The sequence below is a fragment of the Maniola jurtina genome, chromosome 12 (genome assembly GCF_905333055.1).
Source record: "Maniola jurtina chromosome 12, ilManJurt1.1, whole genome shotgun sequence".
NCBI lineage: Eukaryota > Metazoa > Arthropoda > Insecta > Lepidoptera > Nymphalidae > Maniola > Maniola jurtina.
The window spans coordinates 8,972,732-8,998,923 of NC_060040.1; the positions used below are offsets into that span (position 1 = coordinate 8,972,732).

At 35.5% G+C, this 26,192-nt stretch overlaps 3 protein-coding genes across 4 annotated transcripts in view; 2 read left to right on the forward strand and 1 right to left on the reverse strand.

Moving 5' to 3' along the window:
- LOC123870135 overlaps positions 1 to 26,192 on the forward strand; it is a 275,095-nt gene that overhangs the window by 243,505 nt on the left and 5,398 nt on the right. The window lies entirely within an intron of this gene.
- Positions 1 to 26,192, reverse strand: part of LOC123870138 — a 111,380-nt gene that overhangs the window by 23,902 nt on the left and 61,286 nt on the right. The window lies entirely within an intron of this gene.
- Positions 14,760 to 16,149, forward strand: LOC123870139. Its single transcript, XM_045913315.1, has 3 exons — positions 14,760 to 14,915; positions 15,827 to 16,045; positions 16,117 to 16,149. The coding sequence occupies exons 1-3, from the start codon at positions 14,760 to 14,762 to the stop codon at positions 16,138 to 16,140; spliced, it is 399 nt and encodes a 132-aa protein (XP_045769271.1). The 3' UTR covers positions 16,141 to 16,149.

The following is a 26,192-nucleotide window of genomic DNA, read 5'->3' on the forward strand; positions in this document are numbered from 1 at the left end:
AGGCCTAGGGGTCACTGGTAGTTCACTCTGTTTTTGCTACCCAATGTCAAAGCAATTGTACAAGTTTTCTGAATTTTTTAGCACTTTTCAAGTTTTAATTTGATGCATTTGATTGAAATGTATATTGCATAATTGCTACTGGGAATTCGATGTATCGGCTATTTGGATATGGTAACCTGATTTATCACCAAACATTGAAATGGTAAGGCAATTATTACAGAACTCATAGAAATGCAAAACAATATCGTAAAAGAGTTTTTAATTATCTGGTAGGTAGTAGATCGTAATATCATAAGCTAATGATTTACCAACACTTAAATAGAACAACACATAAAAACAGTAAAATTATGAACAAATCGAAAATAGTCCATCACCTCTCGGGGAGCAAACATCCAGCTATCGAATCCCTGACCCCCCAAAAAGGAGACCAACGTCTTAACCACTAGGCTATCACTACTTCCTAGGGTAACATTACTAGACGTATATTAGTATAATAATATTGACTGACTGACTGACTGATCTATCAACGCGCAGCTTAAACTACCTTCTGGTTGGATCGGGCTGAAAGGCGTGCAAATGACGTAAACATCTACTAAGAAAGGATTTTTGAAGATTCTAAAATTGGGTAAAATAGTGGTAAATGTAGTCCACGCGGACTAAGTCGCGGGCATAAGCTAGTTATCTATAGAATAGAACACCTTTATTATGTGTTGGAATGAATTAAATATACCTATTATTCAGAGTAACTATTCACATTATAAATAAACTGGAATGATCTATGCCGGATGATATTCAAGAAAACTTTTAAATTCAAATATTTAATATGAAATCTCGTCCCTAGCTGGCTGTAGTCGTACCGGTAACAGTTGACAATAAATTCCCTCCATTGAATAGATTCAATCGTGCTCCGATATTTATCAGCACAGCCTTATTTCAGGCTATTCAAGATCGTACTTTGTTTAATGTCTGAGATCTTATCCTATTGGTTTTGTTCCCACGTCAAACGAACCATGCTACGAGATGCAAAGGCGTAGAGTTAAAAGAATTAGTAATTTCTTTTTTTTTAATATTTTTAGCTAAATAAATAATAATTGATGCGGGTGATAATGATTAATTCTGCTGTTTCCGGGATAAAAATTAATTCATTTTCTTCCCCGGGAGGCTGTAATTTAACTCTTTACCAATATTAAATAAGGATTAGTTTTAAAAATACAACAAAACATGGTTGAAATCCTTCCATATCCTTTTTAATTGTTTGAAATGAGCGTTTATTTTAGGAAAGAAACGAAGTTCATATTAATTACTGGCACCATGAAATATTCACATTGGGTAGATAGGCCCGGGTATGTAAAATGTGTCGTGAAAGGTCAACTTGTTGAATATGTAATATAATTAAAAGTGTTTCGAAGTAAACCATTGTAAACCATTTTGGGTTGGAACCATAGACCTATGATTTTTCGCTTCGCTCAAAGACTGACAAAGTGAGGGAGCGAGAGTAGTTAGATAAGACACGCTGCCGCGAGCGAAAGCGAGATAGCGAAACAAGATGCCGATAAGTCATTGTTTACGTGAGTATCGGTCCTTATGGCTATCGTTGTCAACGATCCCCCGTCGATTTCCTACGTATGATATTATTGTTCTTATCTCTATCTGCCCTGGTTCGTGCATTCTCGGTTCCTAGATCGGTACATTTGTGATAACCAATTGAAATTGCTGTGATTGGCTGAATTTACCATGTTCTTGCTGCGACAGTGAGTTTGAGCCACTAGCGGAACAATGTTAGCCGGTCAGAAATGATTGCAATTAGTCAACCTGTTTGACGTCCGTGTTCTGTTTTCGATTACAAAAAAGAAAAAATTGTTGTTGCAATCATCAATTTTAGCAAATAGTGAAAGAGAGTCGGCCAATCAGAGGTCACAACTACCGTCACACTTTCTGTCACACTATGGCAGTAGGCATACCGAGTAATGAAAACAATTTTTAAATTCTGTCTAGGAAGTAGTAGGGTTGCCACCTGCCTCTTTTTGATTTACAGGCTACCACCATCAAAAATACGGGGTTTAGATTTGAAGAAATTTGAAAATTTGAAGTATTTAAAGAAATAGGCGGTGGTTCTCTCTGAAATGCATGGAAAGCCTATTTAGATATTTTAGTTTATTTGTAAGTTTTGTATTTTTTCTCCGTATGTTGCCGTGTCTTGATTGGTGAACTGTGTTTGCAATGTGGTTTTAAATAAAAGATTTATTTATTTAAATAGCTTTTAAAAACTCTTAAGTTTTGTAAAGCAAAATGTTATACATTTCATGCATACAATCTTTTCATTTTAACTTAAAATTACATTTAATTTGTAATTCCACCTTCACAGTATCAATACTATGGCCGTAGCCAGGAATCGATTGCGGGAGAGGTTTTATCAGGGCCGGAACTGAATCCTGTCATGAGGAAAAAAACATTCGCTCAACTTTATGGGCTAATTACCTGGTTAGTGGAATTTCGCCTTTCAATTTGTCAGTGAGATAAAATACAACAATAAAAAAGCGCGAGCGCAGTGAGCGTAAGTGTTTTTGGTTCAATACAGAAAAAATTAAAGTGAAAGGGAAACGAGTTTAGCCATAGCAAGATTATATTTTTAAAGCTTCCTATCCATACTAATATTACGAATACGACAGTATATCTATTTGCCTATCTACCCTTTCACGGCCCATCTTCTTTACCAAAATTTTGGTACTTACTATTCAGAGGTAACTTGCATCCCAGACATTTTTTTAGGCGGCTTTTTAACCCGGAAAATCCCCCACGGAATTTTTTAAAATCTAAATTCATGCAAACGAAATTGCGGAGTTTACACCAAGTAATACAAATTCAAAGCGCGAGTGAAGTGAGCGCGAAATGTTTGATATATTTCCAAAAAAAATTGGTAAGCAAATGCAAGAAATAGTGTAAGTATTATTTTAGGCTTAGGTTTTTGACGGATTCCCAGGCGCAGTTGCCATTTCTAAATTTCTGGTCTGATGGGAGGCTTCGGTCATGGCTAGTTATATGGTTACTATGGCCCTAACGGCCAAGAAATTAGACTGCATCATCACTTACCACTAGAAAAGATTAAAGTCACGGGCTAACTTGTATAAAAAAAGGCTTACATCCTCAAACCAAGCCCCGCTGCCTTGGCTACGACCATGATCAATATCGAGTGGGTTTCGGCTACGCATTGCCGCAAAAGGAAAATATTCTTTCTACTGGACATAACGTCAGTGTTTGATTTCGCCAGCCAGGTTTCTGTATCCCGAAATACGGGGTAACCAGTAAAATACGGGGCCTCTGGCAACCCTATTCGGAAAACACTGTCACATTCAAGTTAATGTCAAATATTTTGTTTTCAATTACAGAAAGCTGCATCAATCATTATTACAATATTTTCTTTGTTGTGATTGGCTGAATTTTTGAGTTTGAGCCAATAAACAGACTGTTTGCCAATTAAACGTCATAACAATATAAATGCCAGAAAGTTTAACCAAATAAAACAAACTTAATGAGAACCTAGTGAGAATGCAAACGGCACACAATTTATAATACATATTATGTTAGTCGTATATAATAGATATTATAGTAGTCGTTCACTTTGGTAATAGTCAGATTGTCATCAGTAAAATTGATATTGGTTGATGTATCGTAAATTATTGTTTCGGTGACAAATATTTTTATTATCTATTTATCTTTGAACAGAATGGAATAGAATGAAATGGAATGGAATACAATGATAAATTTTTATTCCTGTAAACTTTTAGGTAAACTTCAAAGTGTTTTTGGATGGTCAGACAAATTTACCACTGGTTCGGAATGCCGTTCCTACGTTTTCTAGGGTTTCGTACCTCAAAATGAAAAACGGAACTCTTATAGGATCACTTTGTTGTCTATCTGTCTGTCTGTCGTGTGTGTCAAGAAAACCTCTAGGGTACCCGTTGACTCAAAACCATGAAATTTGGCAGGTAACCTAACTGCGTAATTTTGGGTAGTTTTTTTAATCGATAAAGAAAGTTTGCGACATTGTTCAATAAAAAATTTGGATTCCAACTCCTCAATCCTGATGTTGCAGGGGACCTGACTACTAAAGCTAATGGGATTTAAAAAGCGTCGATTATTAATTGATATTGAAGGTATAGGATGCTGTAAGAAATTGCATTCCTAAATCCTGGTGATCCCTCGGGATTTGAAAAGGATCATCCGTTTAAATATTCTTACGTGATACAGAAACAAGTTGCATCCCGGGGACGGGCTATTACGGAGAGGCAACTTTTGTTCTGGGAAATGAAAGGATCGGGATTTTTAAAAACCTAAATCCACGCGAGCGAAGCTGTGGGCATTAGCTAGTTGTAAATATATTTAAAAGCTACTATAAGATAATAGATAAGGTACTTATTTCCTTATATTTTTATTGTATGGCAGCGCGCGGTTTTAAATTATAAATTGCACGTCCTGTCCTTTTCTGTAATACATTTTTTTTTCAATATCTACCGCTTTATCTCATAGCAAGAGTCCGTAAGACATAATACAGTGAAAATAGGCAAAATATACAATTTTTGCAGTTTCCACGTCAGTACCTGTCGAATTTTTCTAACAGTGTAAGCAGCAGAGCTGAGTTTACCATCAAGTGTTGATATGTGGGTGTTCCATAGAAGCTTTGCATCTAACATTATACCGAGAAACACGGGGTTCTCCTTTATTTTCAACATATGATTATTTATCAATGAACTTATGTCATTTAAGGTCCTGGTATTGGGCAGTGTGAATTCAACACACTTAGATTTCTTTGCATTTGGAAGTAAATTGTTAGCAATAAATCAGAGAGTGACCTGTGATATGGCATTACATATAGTATACATTGTCAAAAATTATAATATTAAAGCTGTGCGTGAGGAATAGGTTGCAAGAGAGTTGCAACTTGCAGGGTTTGATGCATGCGCTATTGCCAGCAAACATGAGACATATTTTTATCTACAGGCAACGTCTGAGTAGGTAACGCATACGTCTAACGCAAGTTGAAATGTACTAGTGTATTTAGTTAGACCTATCGACAAGTTTGGAGTTGGGTGCAGTCTAAATGTGGCCCGTGTGTTTAGACTGTCAGTTTCTGTCAGTTTCACGTGTCGTCCCCCGCACTTCACCACCCCGCTTGCACAAATCGAGACAGCACGAAATTTTCAAGATTTCTGGGTGTAATTTCTGGTTTTCGTAGTTCCCACACAATTATAACAATATAAAATATATAACGATAATTTTTTTACTACATAATATTCATTAAATTTTCTAGGTCTGTGGTTTTTCCAAATTTCATTAAATTGCTCCATTGTCTAGAAAAACGAGCACAAAGTTGGGCCTTTTTTTAAAGAAAAATACAAATCTTTGAGCCCCTGTAATTTTAAAACTACATATTATTAGAAAAATCTAAAACACCACAGACACAGATATTAGTTTCTAGACTATGTCTGCAAAATTTCATGGACTTTGGTTGCTTAATATTCAAATGAAATGGGAACTACGATTGTATGGAGTAAGTGACGGAGAGAGTCCTGTTATGAGTTCGGCCTGTTCCAAGTCGAGGTGATTTTTTGCATTAACTAAATAATTTTACGATTAAAACGTAAAATCTATGTCTTGCCACCATGGTGTCTTGTTCAGTGAGCGAATGTGACGTTACAAGACGTTATAATCCGCGTAAATACACGTTTCACAGGTAATTACTGATTATTTATACTAATTGTTTATAATCATTATTTCGTCATTTGTTGTTTGAAAATTAGGCAAAATAACTATTGGAAGCTTAGATGATAGGTTTCCCTTAAGACTTATCATCAAATTACATTGCTAAATGAAGAATTTTTGGATATTTTGTGTAAAATTTAAAAACGTTTGGTTACGATAGGGATTGACAAAGTGATGACGTCACAAGTATCGATAGTCGATAATCGTGTCTGCCGGTAGGTTTGATGTGATAGGCTTAAGCTGTCTGTCTGTCTGTCTGTCTGTCTGTCAAGAAACCTATAGGGTACTTCCCGTTGACCTATAATCATGAAAGGTAGGCAGGTAGATCTTATAGCACAAATACTGGAATAAATCTGAAAACTGTGAATTTGTGTTTACACCATTTAACAAAAAATTAAAATATGTTTCAATTTTCAAAGTAAGATAACTATACCGAGTGGGGTATCATATTATGAAAGGGCTTTACCTGTATATTCTAAAACAGATTTTTATTTATTTTTATGCATAATAGTTTTTGATTTATCATCGTGCAAAATGTTTAAAAAAATACCCGAGTACGGAACCCTCAGTGCGCGAGTCTGACTCGCACTTGGCCGGTTTTCCTTTTTATTTGGTGTGACTTAGATTTCATATACAGGGTTATGGGTAATCCGTACATTACTGTATTTAAGTGCTTATCGGGGAGGTCATTAGCTATGAATTGAGCGCCATATATGTATATTATTTATTTTTATTGACTTGTCACTTAGACATTATACCAGTGTTATTGTATTTAATCAAATTATATTGACTTGCACCCTTTAAAAAAATAGGGGTGGAAAACTAACAAATTCCGGTAATTTTTATGAAAATCCCAAAACACGCAGAAACATCCATACTTACGCATTTTTATTCTTGACAACGTGATATACATATAGATTATTATAAATTGCTTATTTGTAGTAGCTGCACCAAGTCATTTCATTAATAAATAATAATTTGTTACCCAGCTTTAGCTTTGTTGCTATTTGTGTATTTGAAATGTATTTGATTTTTTAAGATTATAAGATACTGTTTACTTCACGTCGTTAAACTAACTCATTAGTGTCCTATGATTTCGCCAGTAAGACTATCGATAATACAATGCTACAGTCAAGACAACTCTATTTCACGCACACATTTACGTTTCATTTTTTGTAACACCGGTAATCTGTCATTGTTGATCTAGTACATACTAAATTTATGGTTGGAACAAACTATGCTTTGAAATCATTCAGCTTTGCAAATTACTTAATTTAATATTAAGTTCTAGAACCTTCTGTCTACAGGTCAAGAAATCATAAATTATTGTCCATATATTTTACCAGTATACTTAGTTATTTTCATTTAGTATTTATTTACGAGGCAAGCCTTAATTATGTGATAAATGCAATGAAGAAGATTCATTTAAGTATTAAATTTTTAAAATGTCATGATACCTCACCAGTAAAAGGCGTTAGGCCACACAAAACATTTGTTGATCCTTCCTCAATCCTTCTGTCTTCTCTATCTACTCTATTGTAGTGCTAAAACTTTTCGCTTAATTTACTTCAATATTACCTACTATAACTTAATATTATCTGATTAGTAATTCAATAATCATATCACCTTAAAAGCCAAAACGTACTTTTAGAAACATCTACTTACTCGTAGGTAAAGCGGGCTCAATTGGTTAAGTACATCGTTTAGTTTGCCGCTGAGCATCATACTTTTATTGATTCTGGTTTCCGATCGGAATCCTTTTGAATTATGTCATCGGGAAATGTTAAAGGGGAAAATTGCTTTTATGAAATGTTACGTAAGGCGTTCAAACTTACAAAATAAAATAAAATGTTTTTTTGAGAACTGTGATTTAGGTTCAATGGCTTAAGGCTCACGTTTATGGGTAATATCATTAATGTAGGAGGAATCTACGTATTATCAAATAATACAGGTGCTTATTTTCTGTGTGCTTCGGTTATGTATAGTAAGGCCAGGAGTTAATTTCAGGACGGAACTTATATTTTGGGCGAAATTTTACGAACCCTCTCGAATGAGAAAGAAAGTGGCCCGACATGTTGGTATTTTTTATCAGTATTTTTTCTTTCAATTTGACAGCAAGGTCAAGGAAATAAGCACAAAGAAGTGCAAGCGTATCGAGTTCGATTTTTTTTTGTTGAAGGTAGAGCTCGTATGGAATTTCTGAAGATCCTTTCCTAGTAAAGACCACTGAGAAAATCTACCTACATGTAAAATCTCAAGTGTATATGTATTGATTTTTTGCGGTACGTGTCAATTTATCCTTTAAGTGTGTACAGATAGCTTAAATAGCTTTGAAAGCATAACAAAAACTAGGAAAGCTATCACAAAGCTTTATGTTTTAAAGATGCTTTTGAGCGAGAAAGTAGGATGAGCATAAAATAGAAGCGCGAGTGAAGCGAGCACCAATTCTATAAATTCTTATAAAAAGACTTGTCTTTACTAACTGACTGATATACCTAACCGCACATGGCACAGCCTAAACCACTGGGGTTAGAAACTTTAATTAATTTTTATTATAATATTTGCCATTCAGTTAGTAAAACACTAAAGTAAGTACCATTTCTACTAATTTGTTTTTGTAGCTCTTCTTACTTTTAATGAAAGGTTTCTGAGTTTTTATTGAAAAATTCGTAGTAAAGTCTATTATTATGCCTTTATATAGAACTTGGAAGCGGTCGTATTAAGGCACTTAGTGGAGTAGTGATCGATCGTTTAGTACACGCGTTGTGAAGCCTTTTGTCAATATTCGGGTTGGTTAAATTATAGGCAGTTAAAGGCCTAAACTAACGTGCCGCATTGTTGTTTGCTACGGGTTATGGCTCCCAGGTTGTTATAGAAGTCTGGAACGTGACGAGGTATTTAATCCCATATTATGATCTCTAGCCTAGTCCGATAATACCTATACAATAGGTAGGGGATAGGAAATATCGGTCCTATCGGTCGGTTGGTCTCAGCTGCCGCGGCTGAAGGGCCTTGCATCCATGCGAAAGAAATCACGGGCATCAGCTAGTCCATACTAATAGTATAATTGTGAAAGTGTGTCTGTCTGTCTGCTAGTTTTTCACGGCCCATCCGTACAACCGATTTTGACAAAATTTGGTACATAGATAGCTTACATTGGCATGCTTACATCCCGTGGAAGAACATAAGCTACTTGTTGTCCCGGAAAATCAGAGAATTACCACGGCATGTTTAACAAGTGTAAATTAAAAATTTGTAACACCCCCGACAAGTAAAGGTTACAGTAACTAGAAAAGAGCTGATAACTTTCAAACGGCTGAACCAATTTTCTTGGATTATTATAGCTAAGATCACTCTCGATCAAGCCACCTTTCAAACAAAAAAAAAACTAAATTAAAATCGGTTCATTAGTTTAGGAGCTACGATGCCACAGACAGATACACAGATACAAAGATACACACGTCAAACTTATAATATACTTACCCCTCTTTTTCGGTTAAAAATCGATATCCACGTGTGTGATGTTCTTGGCATCCTTAGTACGAAAATAGTTTGAACCCTGAAGATAGAAATAGACTACTTTTTATCCCGGAAAATTAGAGTTCCCATGGTTTATAGGGTTCCGTACCTCAAAAGGAAAAACGGAACTCTTATAGGATCACTTTATTGTCTGTCTGTCTGTCCGTATGGCTGTCTGTCCGTCTGTCCGTCTGTCGAGTCTGTCAAGTAATCCTAAAGGATATTTCCCGTTGACCTAGAATCATGAAATTGGGCAAGTGGGTAGCTCTTATAGCACAACTAAAGGGCAACATCCGAAAACCGCGTATTTGTGGTAACATCACAGAAATCAAAATTTAAATGTGTTACAATTTTCAAAGTAAGGTAACTTTACCTAAGTACCTACTACCTACGTAGTATTTACCACGTATTTTAGTAAGTTTAAGATTATTTCTGAAGGAAGAGATTAGTTTATATAATGAATATAGAAATTGTAATTGTAGTAGTAAATCGGCGTACGTATGTGGCTGGGAGCATGTGTGCGGGTGTGAATGAGCAGGGTCGCCGCGGTGCGCGGGGGTCGGGGCGCGGTATCGACGCGCGCGCCACGCATGCGCCGAACCTCTCACCTGTTGCCGTGAGGCCATGGAAAGATACTCTTTCAAATTAAGGCAGACACCTGATACCGAAATAAAAGCAAAGTTTTCGATCGTCAGTAGTAACGTCATAGACTCTTCGTCTCTCATTTCTGATTATACATAGATTGAGCGTAGCTTCGTAATTAGGCGATACCCATCACTACCCATAATATCAGGTTCTTAATAAAAGATATAAAAGTGTGTTTACTTGTTTGTCGGTTTGTCCTTCAATCATGTCTCATCGGAGAAACGGGTTCAGGTGATTACAAGAACTAGAGAGCTGTTGACATAGGCTACTTTTTCAAAGTTTGTAATTTTTTCAAGTAATATCCATGAAAATTGGTATTTGGGTTTCGGTAAAAAAATATGTGTTCCACGAATCATCGAACTAAACCGAAACGAGATAAAATATTTCTTGGATTTACTTAGTGTGATATCATCCCTATGGATCCTATGGATAGTAATAAGATAGACTGCACTGTCTCTAAGGGGTTTCAGAACGGTTAGTAAATTATTTTACCTATGTATTAATGAATACATAAGGATCATCGATGTATAAGGATAAGTCATTCCCATATAAATCCGTTTACAAAAATGAGCCTATAAAAATAAATAATACGTCATTGAACTCGTCAGTGAATTTGACGCGAGCGTCAACTCTCTATTATTAAAAAGAACAAGGATGGAATGGAGCTGTTTTGTGCAATATTTCGTCAATTTTTTTTTGCGTTAAAAATATTATTAGTGCAGATATGAGCATTTAATGAATCTAACAAAGAATTTTCACAAATAATATGTAATAATATAAACCATACCAAAAAAACTTCTGTAGTACGGAACCCTCTATCAATGCGGCAGCTTCGCCGTTGCGGATGCGGATGCCCGCAAAATCGCTAAAATATAGCTACGTCATACGTACGACGTATACATACAAAATACACACATCGTTAAATAGTTAAACACATACATAAACATACATAGTTAAATACATAAAAAATACATATAAGCATGTATACACTCAAACATACATATATAGTTTTCGCGACTTGCAACATCCGCATCCGCGTGACTATCCGCATTGATTATTATTATTGTAGATGCAGATGTGGATGCCCAAATCAATGCGTAACCTTCACAATTGCGGGTGAGGATGCGAATATCGGAAACATCGCTAGTCTACTAGTACAAATATACATACATAGTAAAACAGTTAATTATATACAAAAATACATAATTAAATACTTACAAACATACAATCATAGTTAAATATATTCATGATCATAAGTAGTCTGTCATACGCTAATAAAAAGTTTTACTTCAAAAAAAATAACACGACTCCATTCTTTCTGTATTCCAATTATACGATATTTTTGCGGCAAATATTTAATCATAGCAAAATTAAAAATATACCCAGCTTATACGTTAAATTAAATGAGAAAACGATATACTTACGAGTGAAATGTTATTCCATCTTTTTTTGATGGATTTCCGTACGGTTTTTGCAAGATTTGACCGCACATGACGGCATTTTCGACAGTCAAAAACACGTGCGATACGATAAAGCGTGTGCGGCCGACTGATGCGTGATGCAGAGACTTTTGCCAATTCTCTTTAACTTGTGAGCGCATTTTTTTTCTTCGAAGGGCCCATCCATATACATCGATGATAAGGATATCTATTTGGATGGACTTCGTCTGTGTTGGCGTTTGCTGGCGCGTGTGCGTTGCCTTTTTGGAGTGGTTTTTTTTTTTTTTTTTGTTAAAAGTGGCCGGTTTTTGTGTTTTAGTGGTGTTTTTGGTGGTGGAACTGACTGGGAAACGCTCTAAAGGGGCGCTGCGCGTGTGTCGGCGAGCCGCGCCGGCACAGACGAAGTCCATACTTGGTATAGTTTCCCTAACTTGTAAATAATTACAAACTTGACATTGGCTAATCTATGTAAAGCTAGACAAGGCTTTTTTTTAAGCAATTAAAGTCACTTGCTTTAACGGTGAAGAAAATTATCATGAGAAACCTGCATGCCTGAGAGTTCTTCACAATGTTCTCAAAGTTGTGTGAAGTCTGCCAATCCGCACTGGGTCAGTGTGGTAGACTATGGCCAAATCCTTCTCATTCTGAGAGGAGACTAGTGCTCAGTAGTGAGCCGATGATGGGTGATCATGATGATGGTACTGAATGATGGGATACTTTTTGCCTACTCTATCGTATAGGCAGGCTTATTGGACACCAATTAGACAATTTCCGTATAAATAGAACATGTATTATACAGGGTGTTTGGTAATTAGTATATAATGACGACACCTACCCATGCTACTTTGATCTGATAAATACAATGCTGAAGTAAAATGACGAAATAAAATTATAAAAATTTCCTTCAAATATACAAATACAAATTTCATACAATTTTTTTTTTTTTTTTTTAATGTCCAAGTTTTCATGGCCCTAACGTGCCCTAACTCACTGAGATCGTTGGCCTTGGCCTATCTAAAGATGGCCTTAACTTTGACATAATTTTTTTTTTAATTTTGTATGGAAATTTTTATAATTTTATTTGGTCATTATACTTCAGCATTGTATTTATCAGATCAAAGTTGCATGGGTACGTGTCGTCCTTATATACAAATTACCAAACATCCTGTATATATATCTACGTTCCTCGACACACATTCTGAAGCTTAATTGATTGAAAACACTGTTAATTCCAACCTATTATTCAGTATTGCATTGATGCTAAACCTACCAGGTACAAATTGCATGGTCGCTTTACTAACTACTAATCCGTGACGTCGTCGTTTGTGTAGACTGTAGGTTGATACAATAATATATTTCAGTAAGTACCTACGTACAAACCGATAGATCACGTCTGTCTATTGTATCAAAAGGCGTAGAAAGAACAAGACGCAAAAATATCTTCGATAAGTTCGGGTTACACTTTTGATATCTACATGCCATAATTTATATCTAGGTATATATCACAAAATTAACTAAATAAAAGTAACAAAATTAATATGACGTACCTAACATACGTATGAGTAAATACATACTGTACAACAGATGGAACATGCACCTAAGTAAAACAGCAATAAAACACCTGCCATGTCAGAACACTTTGGCTGTGATGAATGATCACATTCAATTTGCCGTAAAAAGTCACCCATAGTAAAATATACGACAGACATAAAAATGTACTACTTGAACAACATCACTTATTTTTATGAATACATTTATAAATAAGTATCTTCTTTATACGTGTATCGTTTAACATTTATGTACTCTATTTTAAAATAAATAATTAATCGAATAATATTTATGTAGGTGGAAAGGTAAAGGAATTTTCGTACAATATGATTAAAATCTGTTTTTATTTTAATAATGTCATATTTTAGATTGGTAGTTAGTTGACTGAAATAAAACATAAATCATATTATGCACCTTCTATTGAAAAGATATATTTTATTGTTCAAGAATATTTGGATGAGGAAATCTGAGGATCGAGTGTTGTGGCGCTCTTTAGAGAAGGCCTAGGTCCAAAAGTGGACATCCACAGGCTGAAGTTGTAAAGTATTGATATTACCTACCTACTAGCGAAACTTTCTTAAAAAGAACGGGCAAAAATAAATGGAGCAGTCTTAGAGGACTCGTAATTTTTTATCGCTTATCAAGTGTCAATTCTATTGTCCAAGGCAAAATCTGTTTAGGTGTCGATGTCAGTACGAAAAGATTGCAGCAGCTCACACTTAATCTCAGTATTATCGTAGTTTACTGGGACAGCCGCCTATATCGCGATAGATAGATATAATTAATTGTCTGGATTGTTACTTAACATAAAAGACATTGCCCGTGAACGGGCCCTCTTTTTGGCGTCGTGTCAAAACTTAAATTAATTTAAAAATAATGTCTTATTTTTTTACGATTATATATTTTATTACGACTTTTCTTTCACTCTATCATTGAAAAATGTAATAAATAATTATTCAACTGAATTGACGTACATCCGCCTACCAAACCTAGGGATACCCTATATTATAACATTAATTACTCTCGATACTTTTGTTTCGATACCGAGCATTTTTAGAATCGAATCATTCTTTCGATAGTTACTCGGTATCGAAAGAAAAATACTTGTATAGAATCGATTTGGTGTGCACACTGATTAATATATTATTTATGTAACTACCTATGTTAAACTTATTTTAATGCATGACCTGACGTTTCTAACCCGTCGCCACTGTGGTCTGTATTGGCAAACTAGGTCTAGTGACTGCATCATGCTCATGGGTAACTATGATGTGTGGCTGTTTATTTTAACTCCCATAATTCGGGATTCAAAATATTGACAAATAAAATAACATCATTTGTATCGTGATAGGTACGTATTAAAAACCCATTTAAACATTATATTATGTCGTTATACAAAAAAATAAATCTATTAACATTTTTGTCTAAGTAACTAGGTAGAGTAAAATCGTAGAATCCAGTTTATTATTTTTTCGTGACACTTTACAATATTGTAATAGATGTGTCTGACTATGACTACATCAATCTTAGAACACATCATCACTTTCCATCAGGTGTGATTGTGGTCAAGCGCTTACCTATAATAAATTAAAAAAAAACTTGATAAAATCGATTTCAATAATCGATTGACAAAATAATTATACCTAGCAACACCATGCAGTGTCAAAGCCGGCCGGTTGTTGCTTACAATTGTTTTGTGCTGTTTGTTTTGCGTTGAGTTGAATTTTTAAATTCCTCCGTAATAACTTCTGTTACGTTACGATTTGCTATCGAGTGGAGCGATAAGTGAGCGATCAGACTCTTATTCTAGTTTTAAGTGAGCATTGGACTCTTTTAAACACTTTAAATATGTCTACACCCGGTCGAGATCGCGCTAACCGTCCACTCTCACGCAGATGTGTCAATTGTTCTCTGAGTTTGGCGCCTAATCTTCGAAGACGACCAATTGAAGAATTAGACGAACAATTGCTAATTATTCTACGATCTTGGATAACGCCTACAATCGTAAGTATGATTAAGTTCCTTAAAAGATTTACAATTACATGAACATCCCTTAACTATTCGCTATTTAGTAGTCTATGATAAGGCCTATGTTCAACGACAAACTAACAAACTACTCCGCCTGGACAAAGGTAAACTTAGGAAGGTGGTGGGACTCATAACAGGGCACAGCCCACTAAACAAACACCTTTTCGTTATAGGTGTTACCGACAGTCCTCTGTGCAGGGCCTGCATGGAGGTCGATGAAACGCCGACGCACGTGCTCCTGGAGTGCATGGTCGTGGCAGAACAACGAGAACGCCATTTGGGTTCCCCAACCTCACTCCATGAAGTCCTCGGCAACCTGGGCGGTCTACTTGGCTTCTGGAGCGAGCTTGGATGGCTGGAGTGAAGACTTCGGCGGGGAGGGGCAACACACGCACAACAGACGGAAACGTTTAAGTGCGGAAACCAGCCCAGAGAGAAGAAGAAGAAGAAGAAGGCCTATGTTCAGCTGTATATATCTACACTACAGGCTGTTTGAATGTGCATCATTTTTACATAACCTTTTATATTTATTATTTATCATAGGTTTTAAATGTATAATACCTACCATAGTTAGTTTTTATGTAGCATTTATGAGGGGATATTTACTTGATAAACAAGTGTCATTTGTACATAGAAACTGTACAGTTTTGTCTCATACACACTTATGTTTACCCGCCTAGGTAACCTTTGCAGCTATTTCCTTAGATACCTTATATATATGTGTGTGTGTGTGTATACGTGACAGATAAGTAGGGCAGTGTCTATAAGAAATATAATTCAACATCATCCAAAAGCCAATATGCATTCTATATATTATAATAATAAACTTCTAAAAACATACAATGGTGTAACATTACCCTGATTTTCATAAAATAAAACCTTTTCAGGTATCCTCTGATGACATTCTATGTATTGAATGTTTAGTGCTATTACAAGAGCGCGGGCTAACAAACACAACTCCATCTCAAGTAGAGGTATCTCCTGCTCTTGGACATCTAAACGTATGTTTTGGATGTGGAATCTCAATTGCAAGTCGAAGAACTCACCAAGTTTCTCAAGACAGTCCTCAAAGGACCTTTATCTTAAGATGGACTCCAGCTCATCATGTAAGTGTTATTTACATGGCAGAGTTACTGTTTTAAATTGCATGTTTGATATTATTACACAAAAAATAAAGATGGTAATCAATCTTATTTTTTAGGTCAGACATTTGGAACGCGTTTATCGTGCTTGTTGGGAAGCTGCAACAAGGAATGTGCAAAGACAAGCACTTCATGACATGAACAGACCCTTGCTGGAGCCAATGGTTTCTGACCCTATGGAAGTTGACATCCCAGATGCCGTGATTCCTGAACCACCTCCACTGCCTCAAATGGTTCCACCATCGCGAGAGCAACAATTGCCCCGAACACAATCAAAAATTAATTCACAAAAGTACAAACGAGTTTCTGCAAGTTCTCGTCGTTGTATGTTTATTGGATGTGAGAATACGGAACGCCTTTTAGTGCCCAATGCTATAAAAGAAGTTTTATTGATACAATACAAAAAATATATTCCCTTCACAGCTAGAATCTGTGAATATCATTTGCGCAGCCATCAATGGGATGAACTTGAGACCCCTCATTCAGATTTTACTGGATATCAAATTGATGATATATTTTCAAGACTGGAACAAGCTGCAGAAAGAAACATAGATTTTAGTAACATAAACTCGATGGATCAACATTTAGCCCATTATTGGTTGGGACTTAATGCAGAGCAATTTAATGAGCTATTGATCTGTATTCCAATGTTGTATGATCATTTTCCAAACCCTTCTGTATCTCTTAGTATATTTTTGGTCAAACTAAGAACAGGTGATAGCAATGAAAGGCTGTCAACACTATTTAAAATACCAAGATCTACTTTAGAAAGAAAGATGAATATTGTAAGAAATTGTTTAAATGTACAGTTTGTTTCTAGATATTTAGGAATCAATCACATATCCATCCAAAATGTGGCATCACGCAATAGGACAATACCAGAGGGATTTTTTGGGGATGCCAGCATGGCTTCAAATATTAAGCCTGCTATTGTTTTATGTGATGGTACATATGTTTATGTCCAAAGCAGCAGTAATTACTTGTACCAAAAACGGACTTATAGTTTGCATAAATATGCTAATCTTGTTAAACCATTCTTGTTTGTTTGTTGTGATGGGTATATTTTAGAGTGTGTAGGACCATATGAAGCGACACAAAATGATTCATCAATTATGAGTGCTTTGTTTGATAATGAAAATGGTCCAATGCGCTCATTTTTTAGACCCCGTGATGTGTTTATTTTGGATAGAGGATTCAGGGATGTGATTCCTCAATTACAGAGATATAATTATAAAACTTATATGCCTGAATCATTATTGGAAAATGAACACCAATTAACCACCGAACAGGCTAATAAATCTAGATGTGTGACAATGTGTCGGTGGGTTGTTGAGGTTGTAAATGGTAGAATAAAAAGAGACTTTAAGTTATTTCGGCAGGAATATTTTAATAGAGCGTCAAGGCACCTTATGGTTGATTTTAAAATAGCTTGCTCCCTTTTGAATAAATTCCACCCTACAATTGACGACAGACCGGAACATGTGGAGTATCTTAATATTGCTCGGGCAAGATTGAATATGCCAAATTATCTTTCGGAATTTATTCAAAGGGAACATATAAACAGAAGGCGTACGATTTTCCAAAGCATTGATAGCAGTGCTCCTCATTTAGATGATTTTCCAAGATTAACTTTAAATGATTTAAAAAGATTTGCATTAGGATCTTACCATTTAAAACAGGCAAGGTCCTATTATGGGGAGCATGTGCGAGCAAATGGTACATACAGTGTGGAAATAAGCAATGAAATAATAGAAGAAGATTTGCCCTTAATATTTGGCCAAAATAATTATTTAGTCAGGGGCAGGATTAAATCACGACATGTTAGCAACAAGGCATACTACACATATTTACTGATAAGTAAAGAACAGAATAGGGCAAATTCTTTAGAGAGTGTCATTGCTTATTATTGCAGTTGCTTAGTGGGAAATCGTACAGTAGGGTGCTGCGCTCATACCATGTCTGTATTGTGGTATTTAAGCTGGGGCCGCTTCAATGAGGTAAGCGCCCCAGCATCATTCCTGGATAATATATTCTATGACGAATAAATGTTGTTTATTTAATGTTGTTTTTTTTTATAAATTAACCTTTTATATTGTTGAGTTTACTTTAGGTATGTTCGAGGTTATTCCCATCCACACTTAACACCAGCTAAGTTCCGCTGCAATCCATCACCAAGTGGGTGGTGGATTGTAGGAATGAAGTGGTAATTCACCTTTTGTCAAGAGTAGTAAGGTTTATTATAATCACAGTTAGAATAGTAAAAATCAATTCATTTTGAAGAAGTATCTATTATATATAACCTCAATTTCAGCAACATAATAATATTTTCTTTTATCAAGGATAGTAAGATTTATTCTCATTGTCATTCTCATATTTTTTACACTTAAAATGTCCACAATTACAGTTAGAATCGTAAACATCCATTTATTTTGAAGAAGTATGAATTAAATATAACCTCAATATCAGCAACATAAAAAATAAGATTTCTTTATAACCAGGGTGAATAAATGGAAATCGTTTGCAGAATATAAAAAGGGAATTATTTGTCTACAAAATAAAATTAAAACCATTGTGACATAACAATTATATTGGGGGGGCCCAAAGCTCCTAAGAAAATGGGCAATCTCCTTTCATGAATTATCCCGCCGGATACCTATTTAAAAACCTATAATTATTATAGATCTGCTAGCTGATGCCCGATGACTTCGTTCGCGTTCGATCTAGCTAGCAGATCTATAATAATTATTATTAGTAGGTATAAATGCCTACACTCAGAGGGGTGGCATATAGATATTAGAGGCGTTGATGTCTTACAAATTGGCCTGATGAGTGAACAAAAGCCCAGTCAGTTATCGTTCAGTGAATTAGCACTAAATAGACGGTGCTCAGCAGTTGACAATGCGTTGTTAGCCTACCACAGTTCACGACAGTTAGGGAACTTCTAACAAAACGTCGAGCCTTCGTCAGCTGTTAGTACATTTGACCACTGATGCAGGAGCTATTTGACGGAGGTAGCCCTAAAGTAGCCAAATTTTTTTTTGATTTTACATCACCATAGCCTAATATTTGACATATCGTCGATTCAGGATCAAACCGAGAATTCCCTCGCTCTAGTAGTACTATTATTCTGTGCTCTAGTTCGCTCCGTTAGTACTTAAAATATCATTAGTGGGTGCTTCAAGTCTATCATGTAAAATGAATTTATGTTACTCGTATGTGATGACGTCAGACATGGAGATAAATAATTAAGTAACTACTAACCTTATAAGTGATTTTTATTTTAGAAAACAAATAAATTCTATGAACTTATTAAGTGAGATTCCATTCAATTCCTTTAGGATTGGAACTTCGAAGGGAATTTGCGTGGGCTTCTCTGAACTCAAACTACGGAACACGAGCAGAGCTCTAACCATAATGTTCTGAGAAAAGGTTAATTGTGTTTTACTTCGCCACAACCTGGCTATAACGGTGAGATGGCTTACATAAATTTAATATAATTAAACCTCATGATACCTTAAGGTAATTGCTATTTGACAAATCGCAAAAATGCTGTACTTTGAAGTAAATTGTTTATTTTTCTAAAGCATTAACAGCTATTAAATACATGCAATTAAAAACTTCAGTTTGTGAAGATTATAAGGGCCTTTTTTAATTTAGTATACATTATCCCAATAATAAAAAAAAACAAGTTGAAAACATTGCTGTTCGCAACTTGTTCTGTAAAAATTTTCTTTAACATCTTGATACTTTGAAGCCAACCTCCAGAAAATGATATGTTTAGGTTTAGCAATCAATTTGAACTGTTAGTTTTATACTAAATGTTTTTCATTTCTTAAATAATCTAAAACTAACCAAAAAACTTCCTGTGCTATTTATTTTCTTGCAGGCGCTCTATGGAATTCAGTGTCCACTGGACTCTAATGGCGGACGGACTGCGCGCGTCATTTCGTCGCAAAATATTATTTAAAATGAATTTAAGCTTATTATTTTTGAATGAAAGTTGTGTTTATAATCGTTGAAAAATAAAATAGGGATTTTTTCATTTCTAAATGAAGCCTGCTTATATACTAAAATTTATTCGAAAGTTACGGTTTTACCAGGTAAATACTCGGAGGTTGTCATAGATTATGATGACAGATAGTAAGTGTTCTAAATAGGTATTATACCTATGTTTTTTAGGAGATAGCGCGCCTCGTTTCGGGCGCCGTGTTCCGAAATGGATTTCGTAGTAGTGCAAGTTTGGTGCAAGCCCCACATGACGGAGGGGTATGCGTCAGGCATTTCCTGTGTACAAAAAAAGACCTATATTTCGGATCCATTTTTCATCACTGACATCATGCACTATTCAAAGACTGGTCTTCAAGCATTGAGGAATTTTGGACGAGAGACATCTCGAAGGTTCCCGAAGGCTGCCTAACTGAGTTAGATTTGTCGGCTAGCTAGCTTTTTTTGAAATTGGACCTACTTAGCTGGATTGTGTGTTAGAGATTTCTTATGAGATATTATATGTACATAATATAACCATCATAAGGAAGCTCAGATTCATGCTGCGGGCAATGGGGAGAGCCTAAAGGTTGGAACGCCATTTCGGCGGCCGTGTTTCCTGCCATATATACCATAGATACCTGCAAGCCAAGAGTGAATAGGCATCTTCCAGGTAAGCGTGCTCCAACTTGGACCTCATCATTGCTTTCTTTAAAGCATGATTGTCGTCAAGCGCAAGCGCAAAGATTCAGGCGGCGCAAACCCGTAGCATGTGGAAGACCCTATTAAAGACCTATGTTCACTGTGGACGTCTGTCGGTTGATGTTGATGATTATGTCTTTAGTGCAAGTAGTTCAGTAGTTTCAGAGTTTATCGATAACAAACAAACAAACCTTTCCTCTTCATAATATATGTACTTAGTAGCGCAAACTTGGAAAAAATCTCGTGGAAACTCTTTGATTTTCCGAGATAAATGTCATTTTACCTGGCAGCCCTAATCAATTTTATCACTGATAATAATAACTAATTCATAACCGTTAAAACTAAGAGTCAAAATCTCGTTTTTCTAGTCGAGTTCCGTAGGCTCTTTGAACCCACCGCATTATTATCCCAAGAAAACCTACCATTAGATGTAGGAATAATGGAAAGAGGTCACAACCCTCAGCAATAAAGAATACGATGCGGAGAGAGATGTCACTCTCAAGGTCTTTAAATGTATCCATGCAAAAAACCACGTCGACTGGTTGCTCCGTTGCAGCGTGATTGAATATTAAACCAAAAAACACACTTTCGCATTTGAAATATGGCCAGTGATTATAAGAAACAGTTTAAATCTCTCTCTGCTCTCCGAGAGACGTTAGGCAAAGTGAACACGAATTATGACACTTCTGTGTTCTTATACAAGCTTAGGTCTCTCAATTTTGTCAATTAATGTCAAATTTCTTTCTCAGATCAAAACCTAGTAAGTGGTTTAAATTCAAGAGAAGTTTAGGCCGTAGTCTTCAACAAGAAACTCGGCGGTTGCTCTTTTCAAAGATTTGATATACAATATTAAATTGCTTAAAACGCACATAACTGAAAAGTTAGTAGTGCGTGATTCCAGGATCGAACCCCCGACCTTCGATTAGGAGGCGGACGTTCTAACCACTAGGCTATGACAGTTTTTAAATTAAAGGGGTTTAAATATTTTAGTGTGAAGACTGGCCTACACATTTATTCATTAGATGTGCATCACTTTCTTTTTTAGGGTTCCGTACCTCAAAATGAAAAACGGAGCTCTTAAAGGATCACTTTGTTGTCTGTCCATTTGTCCGTCCGTCCGTCAAGAAAACCTATACAGTACTTCCCGTTGATCTAGAATCACGAAATTTGTTCTCGGATTTATTCCTTTACTTGGGCTATGAGAGTTGAGACCTATCTACCTGCCCATAATTCTAGGTTAACGGGAAATACCCTATCGGTTTTCTTGACAGACACGACAGACGGACAGAAAGACAGACAACAAAGTGATCCTATAAGGGTCCCGTGTTTCCTTTTGAGATATGGAACCTTAAAAACATTATGTAAGTATGCAAAGTATTTCCCTTGCAAGCCATATTTAACAGTTGACATGTAGAGGTCATTGACTTTTCCTATCTTACTTTTAAGTTTTAATGCATCATTAAGTATTTACTGTTTTGACATGGTATTTAGATAATGGGTGATATTTATTTTATTTAATCTAATTCCTTTGAAAAACTTAGTAAGGCGCATTAATCTATAAAAAACCTAGCCAGTTCATAGACTTACTATGTTTTAAAATGGTCAAAGCGACTTACTAGCTTTTAACTTTACTTTAATGTGGGTGTCCTTACAATACAACGGGACATACTATGAAAGTTAGGCTTATGACATAAAACGATTTTCGGAAAAATGACATTTACTTTGTTTTGATATGGGGCGGTCGATATAATTAGGTACTAGGGTAAAGGCTCAAGTAAATGAACAGATTGGACGTTTTTACATGTATTAAGAGCTGGAATAAAAAACCGGCTGATATACCTTTTTTAAATATTTTCTTACAAATTCTTACACTTTTTTCAATTTCAATTTCAAAACCGTGTTCCGTTCAAACCGTTCAAAAGTGCGTGTGCGTGCGTCCATGTGTGTGTGTGAGTGTGTGTGAGTATATACTTGTCTGTATGTTTGTACGAGTGTTTGTTAGTGTGGTATTGCGTTGTATAACCACATGAGTAGCGAACAGAGTCAAAGCTTCATACAAGCGCGCTACGATAGGTACACTACTACAAGCTTGAGGCGCGTGTGTGCGTGAGCACAGGCGCTACGTCGCGTACGGAGAGAAATCGGTTTATATCGGCTCGGCCTGTGCTCAAGCTCAGGGGCTGCAGTACACGTCGCGCGTCGTGTTTTCATTTAATTTAATGTTAATGATAATAATTTAAATAGTGTTTAAAATCTATTTTCTTGAACTGTCATAGATTTTGTTCAAAATCAATATCTGAGGATCCCTAGGATCACAAAACAGGATATTGTTACCAAATTTAAAAAAATCGACGCCATTTTGAAATTCTTTGTTAATTGACCGATTTCGTTCAAAATCGATATTTAGAGCTCCCTGGGATCACAAAATAAGAAACTGTTACCAAAATTTAAAAAAGTCGACGCCATTTTGAAATTCTTTGTAAATTGACCGATTTCGTTCAAAATCGATATTTAGAGCTCCCTGGGATCACGAAATAAGAAACTGTTACCAAAATTTAAAAAAGTCGACGCCATTTTGAAATTCTTTGTTAATTGACCGATTTCGTTCAAAATCGATATTTAGAGCTCCTTGGGATCACGAAATAAGAAACTGTTACCAAAATTTAAAAAAGTCGACGCCATTTTGAAATTCTTTGTAAATTGACCGATTTCGTTCAAAATCGATATTTAGAGCTCCCTGGGATCACGAAATAAGAAACTGTTACCAAAATTTAAAAAAGTCGACGCCATTTTGAAATTCTTTGTTAATTGACCGATTTCGTTCAAAATCGATATTTAGAGCTCCCTGGGATCACAAAATAAGAAACTGTTACCAAAATTTAAAAAAGTCGACGCCATTTTGAAATTCTTTGTAAATTGACCGATTTCGTTCAAAATCGATATTTAGAGCTCCCTGGGATCACGAAATAAGAAACTGTTACCAAAATTTAAAAAAGTCGACGCCATTTTGAAATTCTTTGTTAATTGACCGATTTCGTTCAAAATCGATATTTAGAGCTCCTTGGGATCACGAAATAAGAAACTGTTACCAAAATTTAAAAAAGTCGACGCCATTTTGAAATTCTTTGTAAATTGACCGATTTCGTTCAAAATCGATATTTAGAGCTCCCTGGGATCACGAAATAAGAAACTGTTACCAAAATTTAAAAAAGTCGACGCCATTTTGAAATTCTTTGTTAATTGACCGATTTCGTTCAAAATCGATATTTAGAGCTCCCTGGGATCACGAAATAAGAAACTGTTACCAAAATTTAAAAAAGTCGACGCCATTTTGAAATTCTTTGTTAATTGACCGATTTCGTTCAAAATCGATATTTAGAGCTCCCTGGGATCACGAAATAAGAAACTGTTACCAAAATTTAAAAAAGTCGACGCCATTTTGAAATTCTTTGTTAATTGACCGATTTCGTTCAAAATCGATATTTAGAGCTCCCTGGGATCACGAAATAAGAAACTGTTACCAAAATTTAAAAAAGTCGACGCCATTTTGAAATTCTTTGTTAATTGACCGATTTTGTTCAAAATCGATATTTAGAGCTCCCTGGGATCACAAAATAGGAACCTGTAACCAAAATTTAAAAAAGTTGGCACCATTTATAATTCTTTCTAAATTGACTGATTTCGTTCAAAATCGATATTTAGATCTATCGATCGATATTTAAAGATCGATATTTAAACTAGGCAATCACAACAAAAACAAACTTTACCATCTTGTTGAACAAATAACTATTGTTAATTAAATTGTATCCTCCAGTGCCAGCCCTACCAATAGTTATAAATTTTGCTCGCTTCTTAGAAGCTTTGCCTCTGTTTGCTACTCTATGGTATAACACCATGTTAGTAAATCTTAGTATATTTTTAACCGACTTTAAAAAAAGGAAGAGGTTCTGAATTCGTTGGTATCTTTTTTTTTATGTATGTTCCCCGATTACTCAAAGACGCCTGGACCGATTTGGATTTTTTTTTTGTTTGATAGGGTATACTTTGCAAGTGGTCCCATATAAATTTGGTAAAGATCTGATGAATATCTTTGAAGATGGAGAACAGAACTCCTCAATGGATAAGAGCAAATTCAATTTTTTTTTAATGTATGTTCACCGATTGCTCAAAGACGCCTGGACCGATCTGGTTTTTTTTTTTTTTGAAAAGCTAGGTATACTTTGCAGGTGGTCCCATATAAATTTGATGAAGTTCTGATGAATATCTTCTGAGATGGAGAACAGAACTCCTCAATGGATAAGAGCAAATTGCTCGCGATCAGTGTAATTGCTTAGTAAACAGTAGGGTTTTAGCTGGGCATGGCATATTATTATAGTACAGTGGGGCCACTAAAAATTTTGAAATAAAAAATTTTCAAAATAAAAATAAAACCGACTTCAAAAACCACAATAACTTAAATTATTTTTTACTTTTTAGTGTTTGTGATTTTGAAGTCGGTTTTATTTTTCTTTTGAATTTTTTTTATATTTATTCTGGTATTCTGCTTTCTTGGATATGGATCCCTCTTGGGTATCCCCATTTCTCTCTGTCTTTGGTACTATCAAGCTAATTTTCTCTCGCGATTTGCACAATAGCATTAGACCAACGCGTCTTCGGTCTACCTACCTGTCCTTTTTTCATCTGTAAAAATCGATACAATATGACCATTTGCATTTCAGTTTTAGGGCATGTCTCAAGGTGTCTGTAGGCTTTGTCTTTTTTCTTATGTCTTCAATTCTCACTTTGAATATTTTTTGCTTAATTTATGCACCTTGCCATCGCCCTTTAGCAAGTCACTATTTCTTTTTATATTCTTTGTCTGGACCCATGTTTGGCTGGCATAGGTAAGGCATGGCAGGATGCATGTATCTATAACGGATCTTTTAAGATGTACTGGGTAAGCTCCTTTCATTCTTTCCTTTTGTGCCCAGTAAAACAAGCATACTCGGGCTACTTTGAGAACCCATTAGCAGCTAACAGCAAGGCCTGGACTCCAATTTTTATATGTGGAAGCTGTATTTCCTCGTTGCGTTTATGAGCAAATAAGAATAGTTAACTACTTTTACTAAAAAAAAATTTTATAATTTGGCGCAAACCATCTAAACACCATGATGATTATTATTTCTGCGTTGTGAATATTACCAGAAGAAACAGCAAAAAAAATTGTTCCAAGCGGCTCTATTGTAACTTGCAGTCTGCAATTTGAACGATTCTGACTTCTGGTGATAAATCTGTACCTCAGCCCCAACCCAGTACCTCTAATCTACCATTTCAAGAACTTTCAGAAGGTAGTGACGATGTAGTGACTTTTTTACATCTCAACTTAGACCATTCAATCAAAATTATTTGGATCACTTAATGAGAGATCTTAGATTGTCTAAAAAGC